The 15329-nt window shown below is 35.0% G+C and overlaps 1 protein-coding gene across 5 annotated transcripts in view; it reads right to left on the bottom strand.

Moving 5' to 3' along the window:
* The window catches only part of TBK1 (TANK binding kinase 1), a 72892-nt gene that overhangs the window by 29654 nt on the left and 27909 nt on the right, over positions 1-15329 (bottom strand). For all 5 annotated transcript variants that reach the window (XR_008912566.1, XM_056800701.1, XM_056800703.1 and 2 more), the window contains 13 exons: positions 13073-13252; positions 12079-12275; positions 11151-11209; positions 10138-10229; positions 7514-7615; positions 6557-6635; positions 5459-5580; positions 5287-5363; positions 4788-4827; positions 3540-3641; positions 3325-3421; positions 909-1015; positions 628-699 (listed from right to left, as the gene is read on the bottom strand). Coding sequence is in view for 4 of the 5 variants with exons in the window: in XM_056800701.1 (XP_056656679.1) it covers positions 628-699; positions 909-1015; positions 3325-3421; positions 3540-3641; positions 4788-4827; positions 5287-5363; positions 5459-5580; positions 6557-6635; positions 7514-7615; positions 10138-10229; positions 11151-11209; positions 12079-12275; positions 13073-13252 (1326 nt within the window). In the remaining variant the exon portion in view is untranslated. The remainder of the gene's footprint in view (positions 1-627; positions 700-908; positions 1016-3324; positions 3422-3539; positions 3642-4787; positions 4828-5286; positions 5364-5458; positions 5581-6556; positions 6636-7513; positions 7616-10137; positions 10230-11150; positions 11210-12078; positions 12276-13072; positions 13253-15329) is intronic.

Below are 15329 nucleotides of genomic sequence, written 5' to 3'. Positions count from 1 at the left end.
AAAAAGAACTGCGGGAGTAGAAAAGCAGAAGGAAAACATGATTTATTACTTGTTTATATGGGTATTGGGTTTGGGGTTTTGATTTTAAAAGATAACTCTATTACAAAAATGAATAATATGGAAATAGGTATCAAGTGTTAGCACATGTATAACCCAGTGGAATTGCTTGTCAGCTCTGGAAGGGGGCAAGAGGGAAGAGGGTAGGGAGAGAAAATGAACCATGTAACCATGGAAAAATCTTAAAAAACAAAAAAAAATTTTTAATGAATAAAAAAATGAGCACAATATAAAGATGGATTTGAATCAAATAGAGATTGAGTTAGAGAGCTGATGTTATAAACAAATAATTATATTACATGTAATCTTCTGTAAAATGATTTATAATGTGAATTTTCTCTATAGCAACTGTGAGAAGTAAAAAGGTATTACCATCTCTTAAGATGGATACTAAGCAGTGAAAGGGGTTAAACAAGTAAATCCATCAAGTTAGTGAAAAGCCTGAATTAGACTTGTGCCCACATAGCCCCCATTACTGCTTAGTCAGTGATCCAGGAATATTAAAGTATATGCCTATGTTTAATTTGGTAGAAATTAGGAAAGAGGGAGGGGGAGAGAGAAGAACCTTACCTCTCTAAAATATGATTATTTTCAGCAAGTTCTTTAACAACACCTTCCATCTCTTCCTTCAATTTCTTCATGCTATAAAACACAAACCAGTAAGTTGTTAATATTTCTCAGAACTACCTCTATACAATGAAATTTCCATTTCTAGATCTAACAAATTCATAAGTAATGCCAAGACAGTAATTCTCTCAAGTAAATGATCATATAATTATTTACTGATATCAAATACTCAGTTAAAAATAATGATAAAATAAAAATTAATCACTCAAATGTGAATTTCTTACCCAAGAGTCATCTCTACTAGTGTGTTGGAGCTTGGATAAATTGGGGCCATGGTATGTTTTATTCCAGTGGAAGCTGCCAACAATTTCTGGGGCAAAGTTTCCTGTAACTGATATATGGAGAAAGTATATATGAAACACAAGACAATGAGTCACAGAATTTTCTACTACAGAGCTCATGTTATACCTTTTAGTAAACATTCTAATTACTTTTGGAGTCAAAACTTGTAGTGTTACATTATTTATGATCCGTACACTAACTTTTAAGGTGGTAGCTACATGAAATATATGGGTAAACATGTTTCCAACCAAGAAATTTTAATTATACAAATGTTTTCCTTTTTTGAAACCCCACTTCCTTAAGAACAGTAAATAATTATTTCTTTATAAAAACTTTTTACCTTCTTTCTTAGTATCAATTCAACAACAGAAGAGCAGTAAGGGGAAGGCAATGGGAGTTAAGTGACTTGTCTAGGGTCACAGAGCTACGAAGTGTCTAAAGTCACATTTGAACCCAGGTTCAGTGCAGGCCTGGTGCTCTATCCACTGAGCTTCCTAGCTGCCACAGGAGTCAATTGCTTCTAAACAGAATTGAACACCTGGATATTTTGAAACATAGTTGTGGATATGAATGTTCCATCTTTAGTTCCTAGAGTGTTATTCAATCCAATAAACCTATTTTCTTTTTTATTTATTTTTCTTTGTTTGCCAATTATACATAATAACAAATTTCCACATAAATTTCCCACCAATTATCTCCCTCCCTTCTCTCCCCAATCCCAGAGATGGCAAGTAATTCAATCTGGGTTATACATGTATCATCACACAAAACGCACTTTCATATTGTTCATTTTTGTAAGTGAATAATCTTTAAAGAACCAAAACTTCAAACAAACAAGTGAAAACTAGTATATTTTTATCTGCATTCTGCCTCCAATAGTTCTTTCTCTGGAGGTGGGTAGCATTCTTTGTCATCAGCTCCTCAGCAATGTCCTGGATCGTTACATTGCTGAACGTAGCTAAGTCTGTTACAGTTGATCTTTCCACAATATTGCTGTTACTGCATACAATGTTTTCCAAAGTCTATTTTCACAGAGCACTGTGCCCAAGGTTGGAACCGATATTTACATTAATAGTCTCTGCCAGGATCCTTAGATCAATCACTATGTCCACAGGGAGGAAGGACATTTGAGGCATTAGCTAGAGTCAGAAAACATAGGATGTCATGGGGAACAGAGTCACATAGTTTGGCTAGAACATAAGTGTAAGAAGAATAAAATGAGATTTAGCTGGAAAGGTAAGGAGGTTAACAAACTATGGAGAATTTTCAATATTAACTACTAGAAGAAATAGGAACTTTCTTCTGTATAAAGAAACCATTAGTGATTTCTGGGTAGAGGTGAGGCACAGATATACCAGCCACAAAGAAGGCAGATCTGGCACAGGTGTGAAGGATGGACGGCACAGCAGAGACAATGGAGATAGGAAGATCCTTCAGAGGTTACTGCCATAACCTGGGCTGTAATTTTATTAGAAAATCATCACACTGCAAAGCTGGACAGTAACCTTTCAAGGTGATCTAGGCCACCATCTCTCCGCAGCCAGAAGTAGTCACCAAATCTCTGATGGGGCTTTGGCATCCCCACCCAGAGGCAGCCCATTTCATTTAAGAGCTGTCAGCCTGGATCTTTACTCAGCCTATTTTCTACCTGACAGCAACATGGATGGACAGGAATAGTGAAGATCACTGCAAGCTCTGTGGATGCTGCCTGTACATTTGTGTTGAGTATCTCTGCTCCGTCATGCCTTCTGCCCGGTGCCCTCCCACCCTCCCTTCCTCTCCTCCCATCTCCTTTCCACTTCTCAGCTATGTGCTATTGTCCTTAGACTGGAAACTCCTCAAGGGCAGGATTGCTTCTGTCTCTTTTTGTATCCTTTTTGTAGTGCTTAGTGGCACAGAGTAGGTGCTTAATAAATGTTGATTAATTAATAAGAAATAAGAGTAAGAGTTAGGCAAAACCTTTGCTATTTCTCCTATTAATTGCCAAAATAAATATTCTTGGGATAGCTAAGTGGCTCAATGGATGGAGAGCCAGCCCTAGAGATGGGAGGTCCTAGGTTCAAAATTTTTTTTTAAACATTATTTTATTTGGTCATTTCCATACATTGTTCATTGGAAACAGATAATTTTCTTTTCCTCCCCCCCAATCCTCCCCCCACCCCCTAGGTTCAAATTTGACCTCAAGACACTTCCTGTGTGACTCTGGGCAAGTAACTTTATTCCCATACCCTAGCCCTTAGAATCGATTTTAAGACAGAAGGTAAAGGTATAAAATGAATATTCTCAAACACTGACTATCCTAATTTAATATCAGTGACCTTCAAGGGGGAAAAGATCCAACCAGAAAGGCTCCTGTACCTCATTAGAATAGTCCTGGTACTTCGATACTTCTTCTTCCATATCAAAACACTGATTTGTCAGAGATGACAACTGTTTCCTTAGGTGAAGCATCTTTCTGAAAGTAAAATGAATTCACTTAAAACAAGCAAGTTGTAAAATTAGATGCAAAATCTTTCTAGGAAAAAGTAAAATTGTAAATTGTCAAAAATCAATAAAAACAAGGGTTTCTTTACCTCATCCACTCTTCTGCCTTATCCAAAAAGGTTTCATATTTTTCAACACATTCATCAGTGAAGTGGCTCATAGCTTTTGTGGCATAAAAATACAGTTTTTGCCTGTAATTTAAAAATAATCAATGGAATCTTCTCCCACAAATTCAGTAATCCCTATCATATACCTTAAAAGTTTATTAACTATATGATGTGAAAGAGTAAAATTACCAAAAAGGGGAAATGAACCTTTTATCACCCTTAAAAAGTAGAAATGTGTATTTCCATCAGTAAATCTTACATAACTACACAGTCCAACCTTTCTGCTTGATTTCTGTACTGGGAAACACTGGAATTTAATAGGAGGAAGAAAGAAGATTGGATCATATTTGGTCTTTCAATGATCTCAATCTGTTCTCGAGGGTCTGAGTGTACCTTTTTAATCCTAATTTTCTACTGAAAATCTGACTGCCAATCATGTCATAACCCCAAAACCAGAAAAATAAAAGTTCCAACAGACATGAATGGTAAATGGGCTATAGTATATTACCAATGTTGAATAACACACCAGAAGTAACAAAAAAAAGTGAGAAATAAGAGACTAACAACCAGAGAATATGGGACTCAAAAACGGTTAACCGACCAGTCTGACTGGAACAGAATTTGGGAAGAAATGATCATACTGGAGAGGAAGGTGGGAGCCACACTGTCAGAAGGCTTTCAATGTTAGACTGAGGATTCAGTATTTTGTTTGGACAAAGGGAATCATTAAAGATTTCTGGTTAGAGAAGTGCATGAAATATCAATTTAGTAGCTGTGTGGATGAAGAATTAGGGATGGAAGCAGGAATACCAATCAAATCATATGGCTATGGGATAAACTTGGGCTACTTGCCATAGCTTCTTGGATAAGGATCCAGAGCAGCAAACATACTCTTTTGAGTCATTTGGTTTCTGGCAGGGACATATATATATATATGTATGAGTGACTCATATAGATAGATAGATATAGATATATATGTATGTATGTATAATATATAGCATGGTTCCTCATCTGATTTTATACTAGTCATAGTAGAAATAAAAAGTTTGTGTTAATGATACTTGAAGCTTCAAATTTGACCTGATACTTCCTATATGACCCTGGGCAGTTCATGTAACCCTTACCACTCTTCTGCTTTGGAACTAATACATAGTATTGATTCTAGAACAAAAGAGAAGGGTATAAAAAAAAATTAGTAGTCTGACAAAAAAATGTATTTTAGGCACTTACTTGTCAAATTTGTGAATCTGTTCTTCATTGTAAGCTAGTCCTAGAAATATAAATTTATGATATTAATTTTGTTCATTGGAATCTCCAATGTTGCAGAACTACTTCTGAGATTATGTAGTCCTAAAAAGTCTAAGAACTTAAAATTTTCAAGAGACATAAATAAAATATTTCTCTTAAGCAATCATTACTATTGCGAGTCATCTCTTAAAATAAAAATCAAGGGGCAGCTGGGTGGCTCAGTGGATCAAGAGCCTGGCCTAGAGACAGGAGGTCCTGGGTTCAAATTTGGCCTCAGACACTTCCCAGCTGTGTGACCCTGGGCAAGTCACTTGACCCCCATTACCTAGCACTTACCACTCTTCTGCCTTAGAACCAATACACAGTATTGATTCCAAGATGGAAGGTAAGGGCTTACAAACAAACAAACAAATAACTAAAAATCACCATTACAATCAATGAAAATTGACTCACCAAATATAGTAAGTTAAAATTTACTTACTACGTTCTGCTTTGTCTTTTTTGAACTGGTAGTAAATCTCTGTAATGCAATTTAGCAGGACTTGCAGTTTTTCTACACTATTTGGGAAGAAAGATATCAACAGTTTTACTACTGTCAGAGTGGCAAAAGGCAGGTAACAAGGTAAAGCTGAGCAAACGAAGCTGTTACTTACTTTCGGTCTTTTGGATGTGTTCCTTCCTGGTTTGCCCAGGTGTCTGCCAACAACCCCCCAGGAGACAATTTGCTTTTCATATCCTGAAGACTAGTTTCTATTGTTCCCTGAGAGCTGGAGAGCTAGAGCAGAGTAACAGGTTTGAAGTCAGAGAGGCCCAAATCACAATGATAATACTATTGGAGGCATGTCTGTGTGTTATTAGGCTCTTGCCTAGCAGACTTCACAATCAGTCATTTCCATCTGTGAGCACAGGGATGGTCAGGACAAATTCATTATTTGTTTTCTTAAGATTTCTTCATTGCTTTAGCTTAAACTTTTACAGATAAAGAAATGGAGGAAGCTAAGGGAATACTAGACAGAGCCAAGAGTTGTTATATACACTATCTAAAGAGCAGTAAGAAGGCTAAAGTAGGAGCCGGAAGGCAGGTTCTGTGACACAGAACAAGCTACTTTTCTCTTTGTCTGGAAAACCTTGAAAGTTCTTGTTAGCTCCAATTCTTGACCATTAGTCTGTCAGAAACCTGCACTGAAAGCCCTTCCAGCTTGTGCTCCACTAACAGAGCCAGAGAGAACATAGTCTCAACCCTGTGCAATGAGGCATTGAAATAGAGCCTTGGATTAATTTTTCATTTATTACATGTTATTAATTTCTAGGTAATTTCAAGGAGTATGTTCACTCCTGTCCCTAAACTGGATTTATTTATCACAACAGGTTAAAATAAGGAAACATTATGGAGAGCATAATTGATCTAATGATTTGATGCTGAGCAAAGTCACTGGCCCTTAGAGAGACAGTCTTCTTTTTTTGTAAAATGAAGGAATTGGATTTGATGATCTCTAACATTGCCATCAGTTCTAAAAATGTTACAAGTCTAAGAAAAGGCTTAAATTGAATTACAGTAGGAGGAATTTGGGTAGGAGAGAATATATCAATGCAACTTTTGTTTGCTCTGGGAGGATAGGGAAGACTTTTTCCAAGTCATTAAGATGGCTTAATAAAGGTAGACTAGGAACTAATCAACGTGAATTCCCTTTATAGTCCAACAAGCAAAAGGCAGTCTATGAATTTATGATTTTAAGACTTGGTCAACTTACACGCAACAATTTAGTATGTATGTCTGAAACTTCACCCAACTCTGCTGCTTCCAAGTCAATCTGCATCAATTTTTCATACCTGTTCGTAACAAAATGTCATCAGAAAAAAAAATGGTAATACATAGACATAATTTAAAAAAAAGATATTTAGAAGAGTTACATTTAAAGGTTAATTAACATCAGATCCACTTACTAGTCTATCTAAGACTCAAAAAAAGATGATACATACTGCTGCTATCAACCCTTCCCCCCCAAAGAATGAGAGCTTTCTAAAAGAAAGAAAATTTCACATTACTCTAATGTAACCTTGTCAGTCAAGAGAGTAAAGTGGGCATATTAAATTAATAAGAAGACAGTTTGAGGCTACATATTTGTTCAGATAGCTAATTTCAAGAAATATCAATGAAAGTAAAAGATAAACCGCTGTTTTTAAATTTTTTTTTATTTTTATTCTTACCTCTGCCATACATATTAACTTAAGACTATGAAGAAGAATAAGCAATCATGGTAGTCTCAGATAGGGTTGAGATGAACAATAAGTGAAAAATCAAGATTATCCCCTTTCTCTAAAAAAAGGTATTAAAATAAGATTTTTAGGGTGAGTAGAGATTTTAAGATTTTATTTTCAGGAGAGGGCTCACAGCTTATTAGATAAAAATTAGATGTCTTTGTTTTCAATTTTTTTTTCTTCTTAAAAATAAAGAATGAAAACAAGAACAACTAATGCCTTAGTATTTAATTCTTCCTATATTTTATTTTCATATTATAGCCACTAGACTAATAGGAACTTTATCCTAAATACTACCAATAAAATAAGTTCTTTTTAAAAGGTAATTAAAATGAAATTTTAGGAACATTAAATGATAAAATCAACATAATAGTACAACAAAGATACCTAAGAAATGCGACTAAATCTAATATTTTAAAGACTAGAAGCAAGGAAGTGATCTTACTTACACTTTCACAGTTTTTTCAATGTTCCTAATACAGAAATCCAGAGCAATCACAACTTCTGTCTTTTTGTGTATGGTTTCATTATAATCTTCTTTAATCAGTTCACTGTAAAATAATACTAACCACATTAGCCTACCTAAAGAGTTATTGGATTTTCTCTTTTCTACCCCTTATAGTAACAACAGCTGTTAAGACGTACCATTCTTACAGATCATATGACACACAGCAGGCATACTTTATAACAACATTCCTCACATATATGAAATCTGATTCAGATTCTGAGGATATTACTGGAAAAAAATTACTTCTAAGCACTATTACAGCACTTAATTATGACATATTTACTAACTGGCTGATTAATGGAAATCTTATAAAATTCTATGAAGGCAAAGTTCACTAATGAATCTGCTTTGCATTCAATATATGCTACTATAGTTTATTTTTCTCCACTGGAAACACCTGACATTGTGATACACATTCCTTTTATAATTAAGCCATTAATTCTCCCTAAAAAAATAATATGTAACATGAGTTTTCTTCTGTTCCATAATGTAAAAAGATTGTAAAATGTTCATTCTCCTATGACTCATTAAGCTGATAAAGAAAAGGAAGAACAATTTTAGGGGTCACTAGAAAATGCACTTGAGTGGAACAGGTAACAAGTGAAACTAAAAGTTTATTTCAACAGTACTATCCAAATGAATATAAAACCTTTCACAAAATGTTTTCTTTTTCTAAATTAGTTATTAAAATCTTAGTGCAGATTAGCCCTTACCACTCTTCTGCCTTGGAACCAATACACAGCATTGATTCTAAGACAGAAGGTAGGGTTTAAAAAAAAAAATCTTAGTGCAGATAACTCTCAATTTCTTCACTTCCTCACCACCCACTCTCTCTTTACCTCTTGTAATTCAAGTTTTTGTTCCCACAACTCTGAATATATTCTCAAAGGCCAAAAGACCATGACCTGACAATTCTAAAGGCCTTTGGGGGAGCTCATCGACTCTCAGAACTCCAACAAATCACTTCTGTGCAGATGGTTCTCCTCTTTCCCTCCAGACCCAATTTCTTCTGAATTCAGGGCCTTACCTCTTGAATACCTATAAAAGGCTCCCATGTAACTGCCTCATTGGCTCTTCAAATTCAAAGTCTTCAACACTGAGCCTTTTATGTTTCCCCCCAAATCTAAACCTTTCTGGCTTCATTATCTGTTGGTGGTACAACCACATAGTCCTCTATTGTGAAACTTTGGTTTTATTTTTGTCCTTTTCCTCTTCCCCTTCACCGTTCAAATCCAACCAGCTGTCACTTTATAGAGATAGTTCAATAATGTTTTTCACTTCTATCCTTCCTATTGCCATCATCCTGGTCCAAGTCCCAATCACCACTGGCCTGGGCTACTTCAAGAGTTTCTTAACAGACTTCCTTGCCAACTGCTTTATCTTTCTCTCCAGACTGATCAAAGAATCTGAGAGTTTGAAAGGAACACCAGTGTCCCCACCCCATGCATGAAAGGAATTCTTACAATCACCTATCTGATGACAGCCAAAGAGGCAGAACCCTCCAACTCCCTAGGAAACCCATTCCACTTTTCCACGGTTCTAATCCTTAAAAGTTTTTCCTCAGATCAAGTCTAAATTATTACCCTTTTACAAGTTCCACCCGCTGCTTGTGATTCTTCCTTTTAATTATATATTTCCTTCATCTTTGGAAGGAATATTCTTGCCACTGAATCATTTAAAAGAGTTTAGAGACTCTCTAGATGGAAGATTTTTAGCCATCATAAACTATCCATTCTCAGATTTGTACCATTTACAGACTTGAAGAGCATGAACAGATCCTGGGAGGTCTACTAAATATCTTATGTACTATATTAACAAAACTTTTTTTAAGTCCTAACATAAGATTGGAAGGACAGTAACTTAATAAAAAGGATACTTTTTTTTTTAATACTGCAAGTCTAACCTTCTGAGATTGTCATGCTGGAGGATTAGCCTGCCTTCTAATAAAGGCTGCTGGTGGCAGATTAATAGGAGGCACTTAAATGCTTGTTGAATGAAAAATCATACCCATTGGGGATATGTTCTTAAGAAATTAACTTAATCAGGGCAGGTAGGTAGATGAGTGGAAAGAGATCCAGGCCTGAAGTCAGGAGGTCCAAGTTCAAATCTGACCTCAGATACTTCCTAGCAGTGTGACTCCTGGCAAATCACAAAACCCCAACTATCTATAGCCCTTCTAGCTCTTCTGTCTTAGAACTAATTTAATGTTAATTCTAAGACAGAAGGAAAGGGTTAAAAAAAATTAAACCAATTAAGCTATTTGTCTAAATTACTTGCTTAGCATATCTTGACTTGCTAAAAATGGAACAGTTAAGTGTAAAGTTCAGGGAAAGTATTTTGAGGAATTAATTTAATTAAAGTAATTTGAGGAATTAAAATCATATCAAAAGGCAGCACTGAATAGAAACTGAATTATCAAACAAAATCCTTCTCTAGTATGTGCTCCATCTGATAAAAAGGAACAATAAAGCCATGCCAATTTAATCTATTTTTTCTTATGACATTATCTGACAAGATAGTCTTTCCTGATAAATGATCATTCTCAAAATTTAATGTATTACTTACATTAACCATCGTATTCCTTTTCTCATCAATTCCTGATAAAGCAGCAAAGAACTGGCAATTCTACAGGCATAACAGACCACACCTGTTATTGTCTAATAAAAAAAAAAGTTAGTGATAACTGGGCTTATTGTAATAAACTATAAACATGCAAAAATCTTCAAGCTTGTTATTAGTGTTATTGATGTATTGAGTTGACTAAATGCACAAAAAACTTAAAAACTAGGATACTAAAAAATAAGTTTTTAAGCACACATTAATTATTAAGAGAATTAAATCTGACACACATCAAAAGAAAGTCCAAGCTTTCCTCATCTTCAACACGAATTAAATGTCTTGACCTGACTGAAGAGTATTTAAAATGAATGTTCTAAACTGAGAAGTTCATAATAAAATATAGGACATGGTACTGGCAAATATATTAAGCACTGCACAAAAGAGGAAAGTCAAAGGCTAGCCAAGAAGAATTTCCCTTGTATCAGGAGTCCATTCAATTTATTCCTCTTTTCCCAGGCTTTGGATTTTGGTCTCTTTTGCTATTAACTTCTGTGACTGAGTAGAAAAATGCCTCTATTTTTGGAGAGGTCTATATTTTCAAAATGAACTCCTCTTTTTAGTACATTCTTTTTTGTAGAACTGTACCTCAGGTAGGTAAATATATCTTTAAAGAATTACACTCTGGATTGGGTAAACACAGGGACAAAGGTCATACAATGTTATTTCACATGTCAACAGATTATTTTTGAATTTAATTCAAAATCCTTAAGAATAAAAAAAATTCTGGGGGCAGCTGGGTAGCTCAGTGGATTGAGAGCCAGGCCTAGAGATGGGAGGTTCTGGGTTCAAATTTAGCCTCAGACACTTCCCAGATGTGTGACCCTGGGCAAGTCATTTGACCCCCATTGCCTAGCCCTTACCACTCATCTGCCTTGGAACCAATACACAGCATTGATTCCAAGACAGAAGGTAAGGATTTAAAAAAAAAAGAATAAAAAAAATTCTAATTAAGTACTAACCTTAGCCATACTAGCATCACCATCCAAATCATAACGTGGATGTACTTTAGGGAGTGAAACTAAAACAGGAAAAAAAAAACAATGTTCAGACACGAAAAAAGTAGTAGTAAACATAACTTCTAAAATGTATTTTCCTCTGCCTAGTTCAGAACAACTTATAATGTAATTGATGTTAACTACACTCAAGTGAATTTCCTCAGGAAAAAACAAAATCACTTACATTGTGGTAGGTTGCCCATTCAAAGATCCCATTCTCATCAATTAATTCTCAAATTTACTTTTTCCAAAATTACTTTACAATTTTATTAATCTCTCTAAATAATAGGCTCAACTCTACCATTTACAAGTGAGATAATGTTTTCAAGTGCTTCAATGCTTTTATAAGAGGATGCTACAGTGAAAAAATTAATTTATTGGATACATTCAGTGGCTAGTTCTCTGCTTTAAAAAAAAGCTCTGTATAAAAGATGATGGGTAAAATATTTTGCCCTACTTTTCATGAAAAAAATTTAATGGAGGCAGCTAGGTGGCTCAGTGGATGCCTAGACACAGGAAGTCCAGGGTTCAAATCTGGTCTCAAGACACTCTGTGTGCAAGTCACTAAACCCCCATTGTCACTCTTCTGCCTTGGAACCAATACACAGTATTGATTCCAAGATGGAAAGTAAGGGTTAAAAAAGTTTATTATGATGAGAACTGCATTTACAAATTACATTATGTTCTAGGAGACACTTTAAATCAACTATATGATGTAGAAAAATTTTAGCTCAACATTTTAGTTTTTATCATGGAAACTCTCCAATAATTTACATAAATGAATTATTTACACAAAGTCCTACCTTTCTATCATTATTAACTCTTCTAAGACCCATACAATAATTTAAAAAATCAGACCCCTTGCCCCATATAAAATAAGAAATCATCATACTTTTTTCATACATTAATCCTACAGTGCTCATAGGCTCTCGGCTTACTACAATGATAGGATTTTCTTCAGTAGTTTTGGGGAAATTCTGTGCCAATCTTCCAGATTCAAACACTAATCGCCGCCCTTCATAGATCAATTCTTGATTTGAAGAAACAATTTTGGTCTGTTTGTAAACTAAATCATGGAACACAGTTGCACTGTGGGGAAAAATCCACAAAGATAATAATACAGTGATAAAATTCTCACTAGTGATATTTTACTATATTCACTATAACCTCTGGCTTTACATAACAGGGCTATTTTCATATTCTGATAAACCTATACCAATGACACTCTGATATAAACTGAACAAATTCTATTAAGCAAAAAAAAATAATCACAGATACAGTCATCAAGTTTCATTCATTTAGCAGACAATTTTGTTATATGAATACTCACATTATATGAAAAATCTTGATAATAGCTAAGGGACATGTACATCAATCATAACCACTTTTGTCAACAGACTTTAAAGTCACTAGTTCCAAGTCAACCAAAGGCCATCTCAACTGAGGCTTTCTACCCACTACCCCAGAGGCTCAGTCAGCATCATTTCAGGGGTCTTCCATAGGTCATAAGACTGTAGTGTTAAGGAAGTTGTGGTTTTAAAATAAAGGTCACTTAGGGAATGGGCAGCAATGATTCACTGGGATAAGAAATGTTGCTGCTATAATAACAAACTCCAGGGTTAAGGTAATGTAACAGACAACATGATTTTATCTTATAATCTACGATGACATCACAAACATATAATATCACTAATACATTGGAGGTTATTTAGTTCCAACATACATAATTTTTAATCTAACAGTACACCCATCAATCTTAACTCTATTCAATCTAACAGAATCATCGATCCCCTTGAAATCACTATAAACTGAGGAAACACTGATTAAAATGAGTAGAAGCATCAAAATTATCTTCCCAATATAATAATGCAAAAATAAGTACTTACGTATTACAACTATGAATATAAATCTTGTGAGCTGTCATTTGTTGTAATGAAAAAACATGCACTATCATTCGGTGAAGTATATCACTAGTTTCAGCAAAAAACTGGTCAAAACCCCAGCATTTTTCCTGGTCAGCTTCAAGAATATTTGCCAGAACAGGGGTAAGCAGTACTTGTAGACCTCTGGAATAACATTTATTTATAAGTTCAGTGTTTCATTTTTGGCAATAATAATAATATAATATACTTATAAGATAAAGCTTCAAACCTAAGATAAAATGTTGATTTCAATGCTCTCAAAATCATTAGTGTTTTACATATACCAAAAAGAAAAGATCATTTAAAATGTTAAATTTCTTCCTTTTTCAAGTGAAGCTACTGATAATCCCTCATGAAAATAAAGTTACCTTGGGATTTAGCACTCAAAGCTATTTAATAACCTTTGAACAAAGAATGTGCTTTACTCAGGCCCAGTAATAATTTTAAACATTTTCATAGTCAAGGATGTAGTTTAGTGAGTAGCCATGGAACAATCTGTATGAGAAGGTAGACAAAGTCAAACTTTTGTGGCCTATTACATTTTTGGAATATATATGCACAGTCCATTTGAAGAAGACCCCAGTATTAAGACTCTGCATTCTGCATGCTCTTTGTAGCTGAGATATTCCAATTTTTATCACAGAACACTTATTAAATACCCAGTGCTATTTATAGATTAATTTAGATAAGGTCTTTTGCCCTATAGAAATTTACTATATATGCTTCATAGCATATATAGTATATTGGTGTGTGTATATATATGTATAATATATATATAGCAAATTGGTAGTCAGCCATCTATATTAAAAAGCAAGTTTCAATGCTCTAATTATTAAACAGCATGTTCTTATTTTAAGGTATTCAAATTCTATCTATAGCCCTAAAAATGAATGGTTCCCATATAAAATATAACAGAATTATTATCAAAACAAATGAAATGCCCCCACCCCCCACTATGTATGTGAGTGTGAGTGAGAGAGTAAGAGAGAAAGAGAGAGAGAGATATTGGTTAGAGCTCATAATTCTTAACCTGAGAGTTGTAGTCTTTTAAAAAACCATCTATGTTATAAAAATCCTAGTTTCCTTTATAATGTCACAAGTTAGGAATTTTAAAACATTATTCTGAGAAGGTATCTATAGGCATTAGCAGAGTACCAAAGGTGTTTGTCTCTCAAAAAGTTAGGAGTCCTTGGTCTGGAGTAAAGTGGGTAGCTGAAAAAATTAACTTTTTGGTTGCTAGTTTTCAATTAGTAAATTTCATTAACTGGAATACAAGTTCTTTGAGTTGTTCTAGAAGAGGGTGGCTGACATTTGTTATAATTATAAAAGGGAGCTAGATATTATAACTTAGATTTTTATACTACTTGATAGGGAGAGAATTATTTTTCTATACATCCTTTGGTACCATAAAAAGCTTGTGAGAGAGGACAATGATTCCCTTCCATTTTACAGATGGGGAAAGAGGTTCAGAAAACTACACCAAGTAAGGCTTCCAGCTGCTCTTAGTTCACTGGTATGGATTTGGGAAGCATCTAGTTCAATCCTTATCATTTATACAAGAGGAAAGTGAAGGGCAGGTAAGGTTAAGAAATTTACCCATTGGGGAATGGCTGAACAAATTGTGGTATCTGTTGGTGATGGAATACGTTGTGCTCAAAGGAATAATAAAGTGGAGGAATTCCATGGGAACTGGAACAACCTCCAGGAAGTGATGCAGAGTGAGAGGAGCAGAACCAGGAGAACATTGTACTCAGAGACTGATACACTCTGGTACAATCGAATGTAAAGGACTTCTCTACTAGCAACAATGCAATGATCAAGGACAATTCTGAGGGACTTATGAGAAAGAACACTATCCACATCCAGAAAAATATATGACTGATCCCATAATGTGATAAGGATATGATTGGGGTTTTGATGTTAAAGGATCATGCTACTACAGATATGAATAACAGGGAAATAGGTTTTGATCAATGACACATATATAACCCAGTGGAACTGCTTGTCAGATTCAGGAGTAAGGAAAATCATGGGGGTGGGGTGGGTGGGAGAATTTACCCAAGGCCACAGAAGTAGACACAGGGCAGTGGAAGAAGCCAGGTCATCTAGCTCCAGGGTGCCTGCATTTTCTACTGTTCTATGCTGCCTTTATTGGAAAGGAATGAGTTTGGGCTCAGGGGTGCCAGTCCAACTTCTGCCCAATGCTACTTAGTTCTTGACC

The sequence above is a fragment of the Monodelphis domestica genome, chromosome 5 (genome assembly GCF_027887165.1).
Source record: "Monodelphis domestica isolate mMonDom1 chromosome 5, mMonDom1.pri, whole genome shotgun sequence".
Lineage (NCBI taxonomy): Eukaryota > Metazoa > Chordata > Mammalia > Didelphimorphia > Didelphidae > Monodelphis > Monodelphis domestica.
Note: the sequence above shows the minus strand (reverse complement) of the source record. Positions and strands in the feature narration are given on the sequence as shown.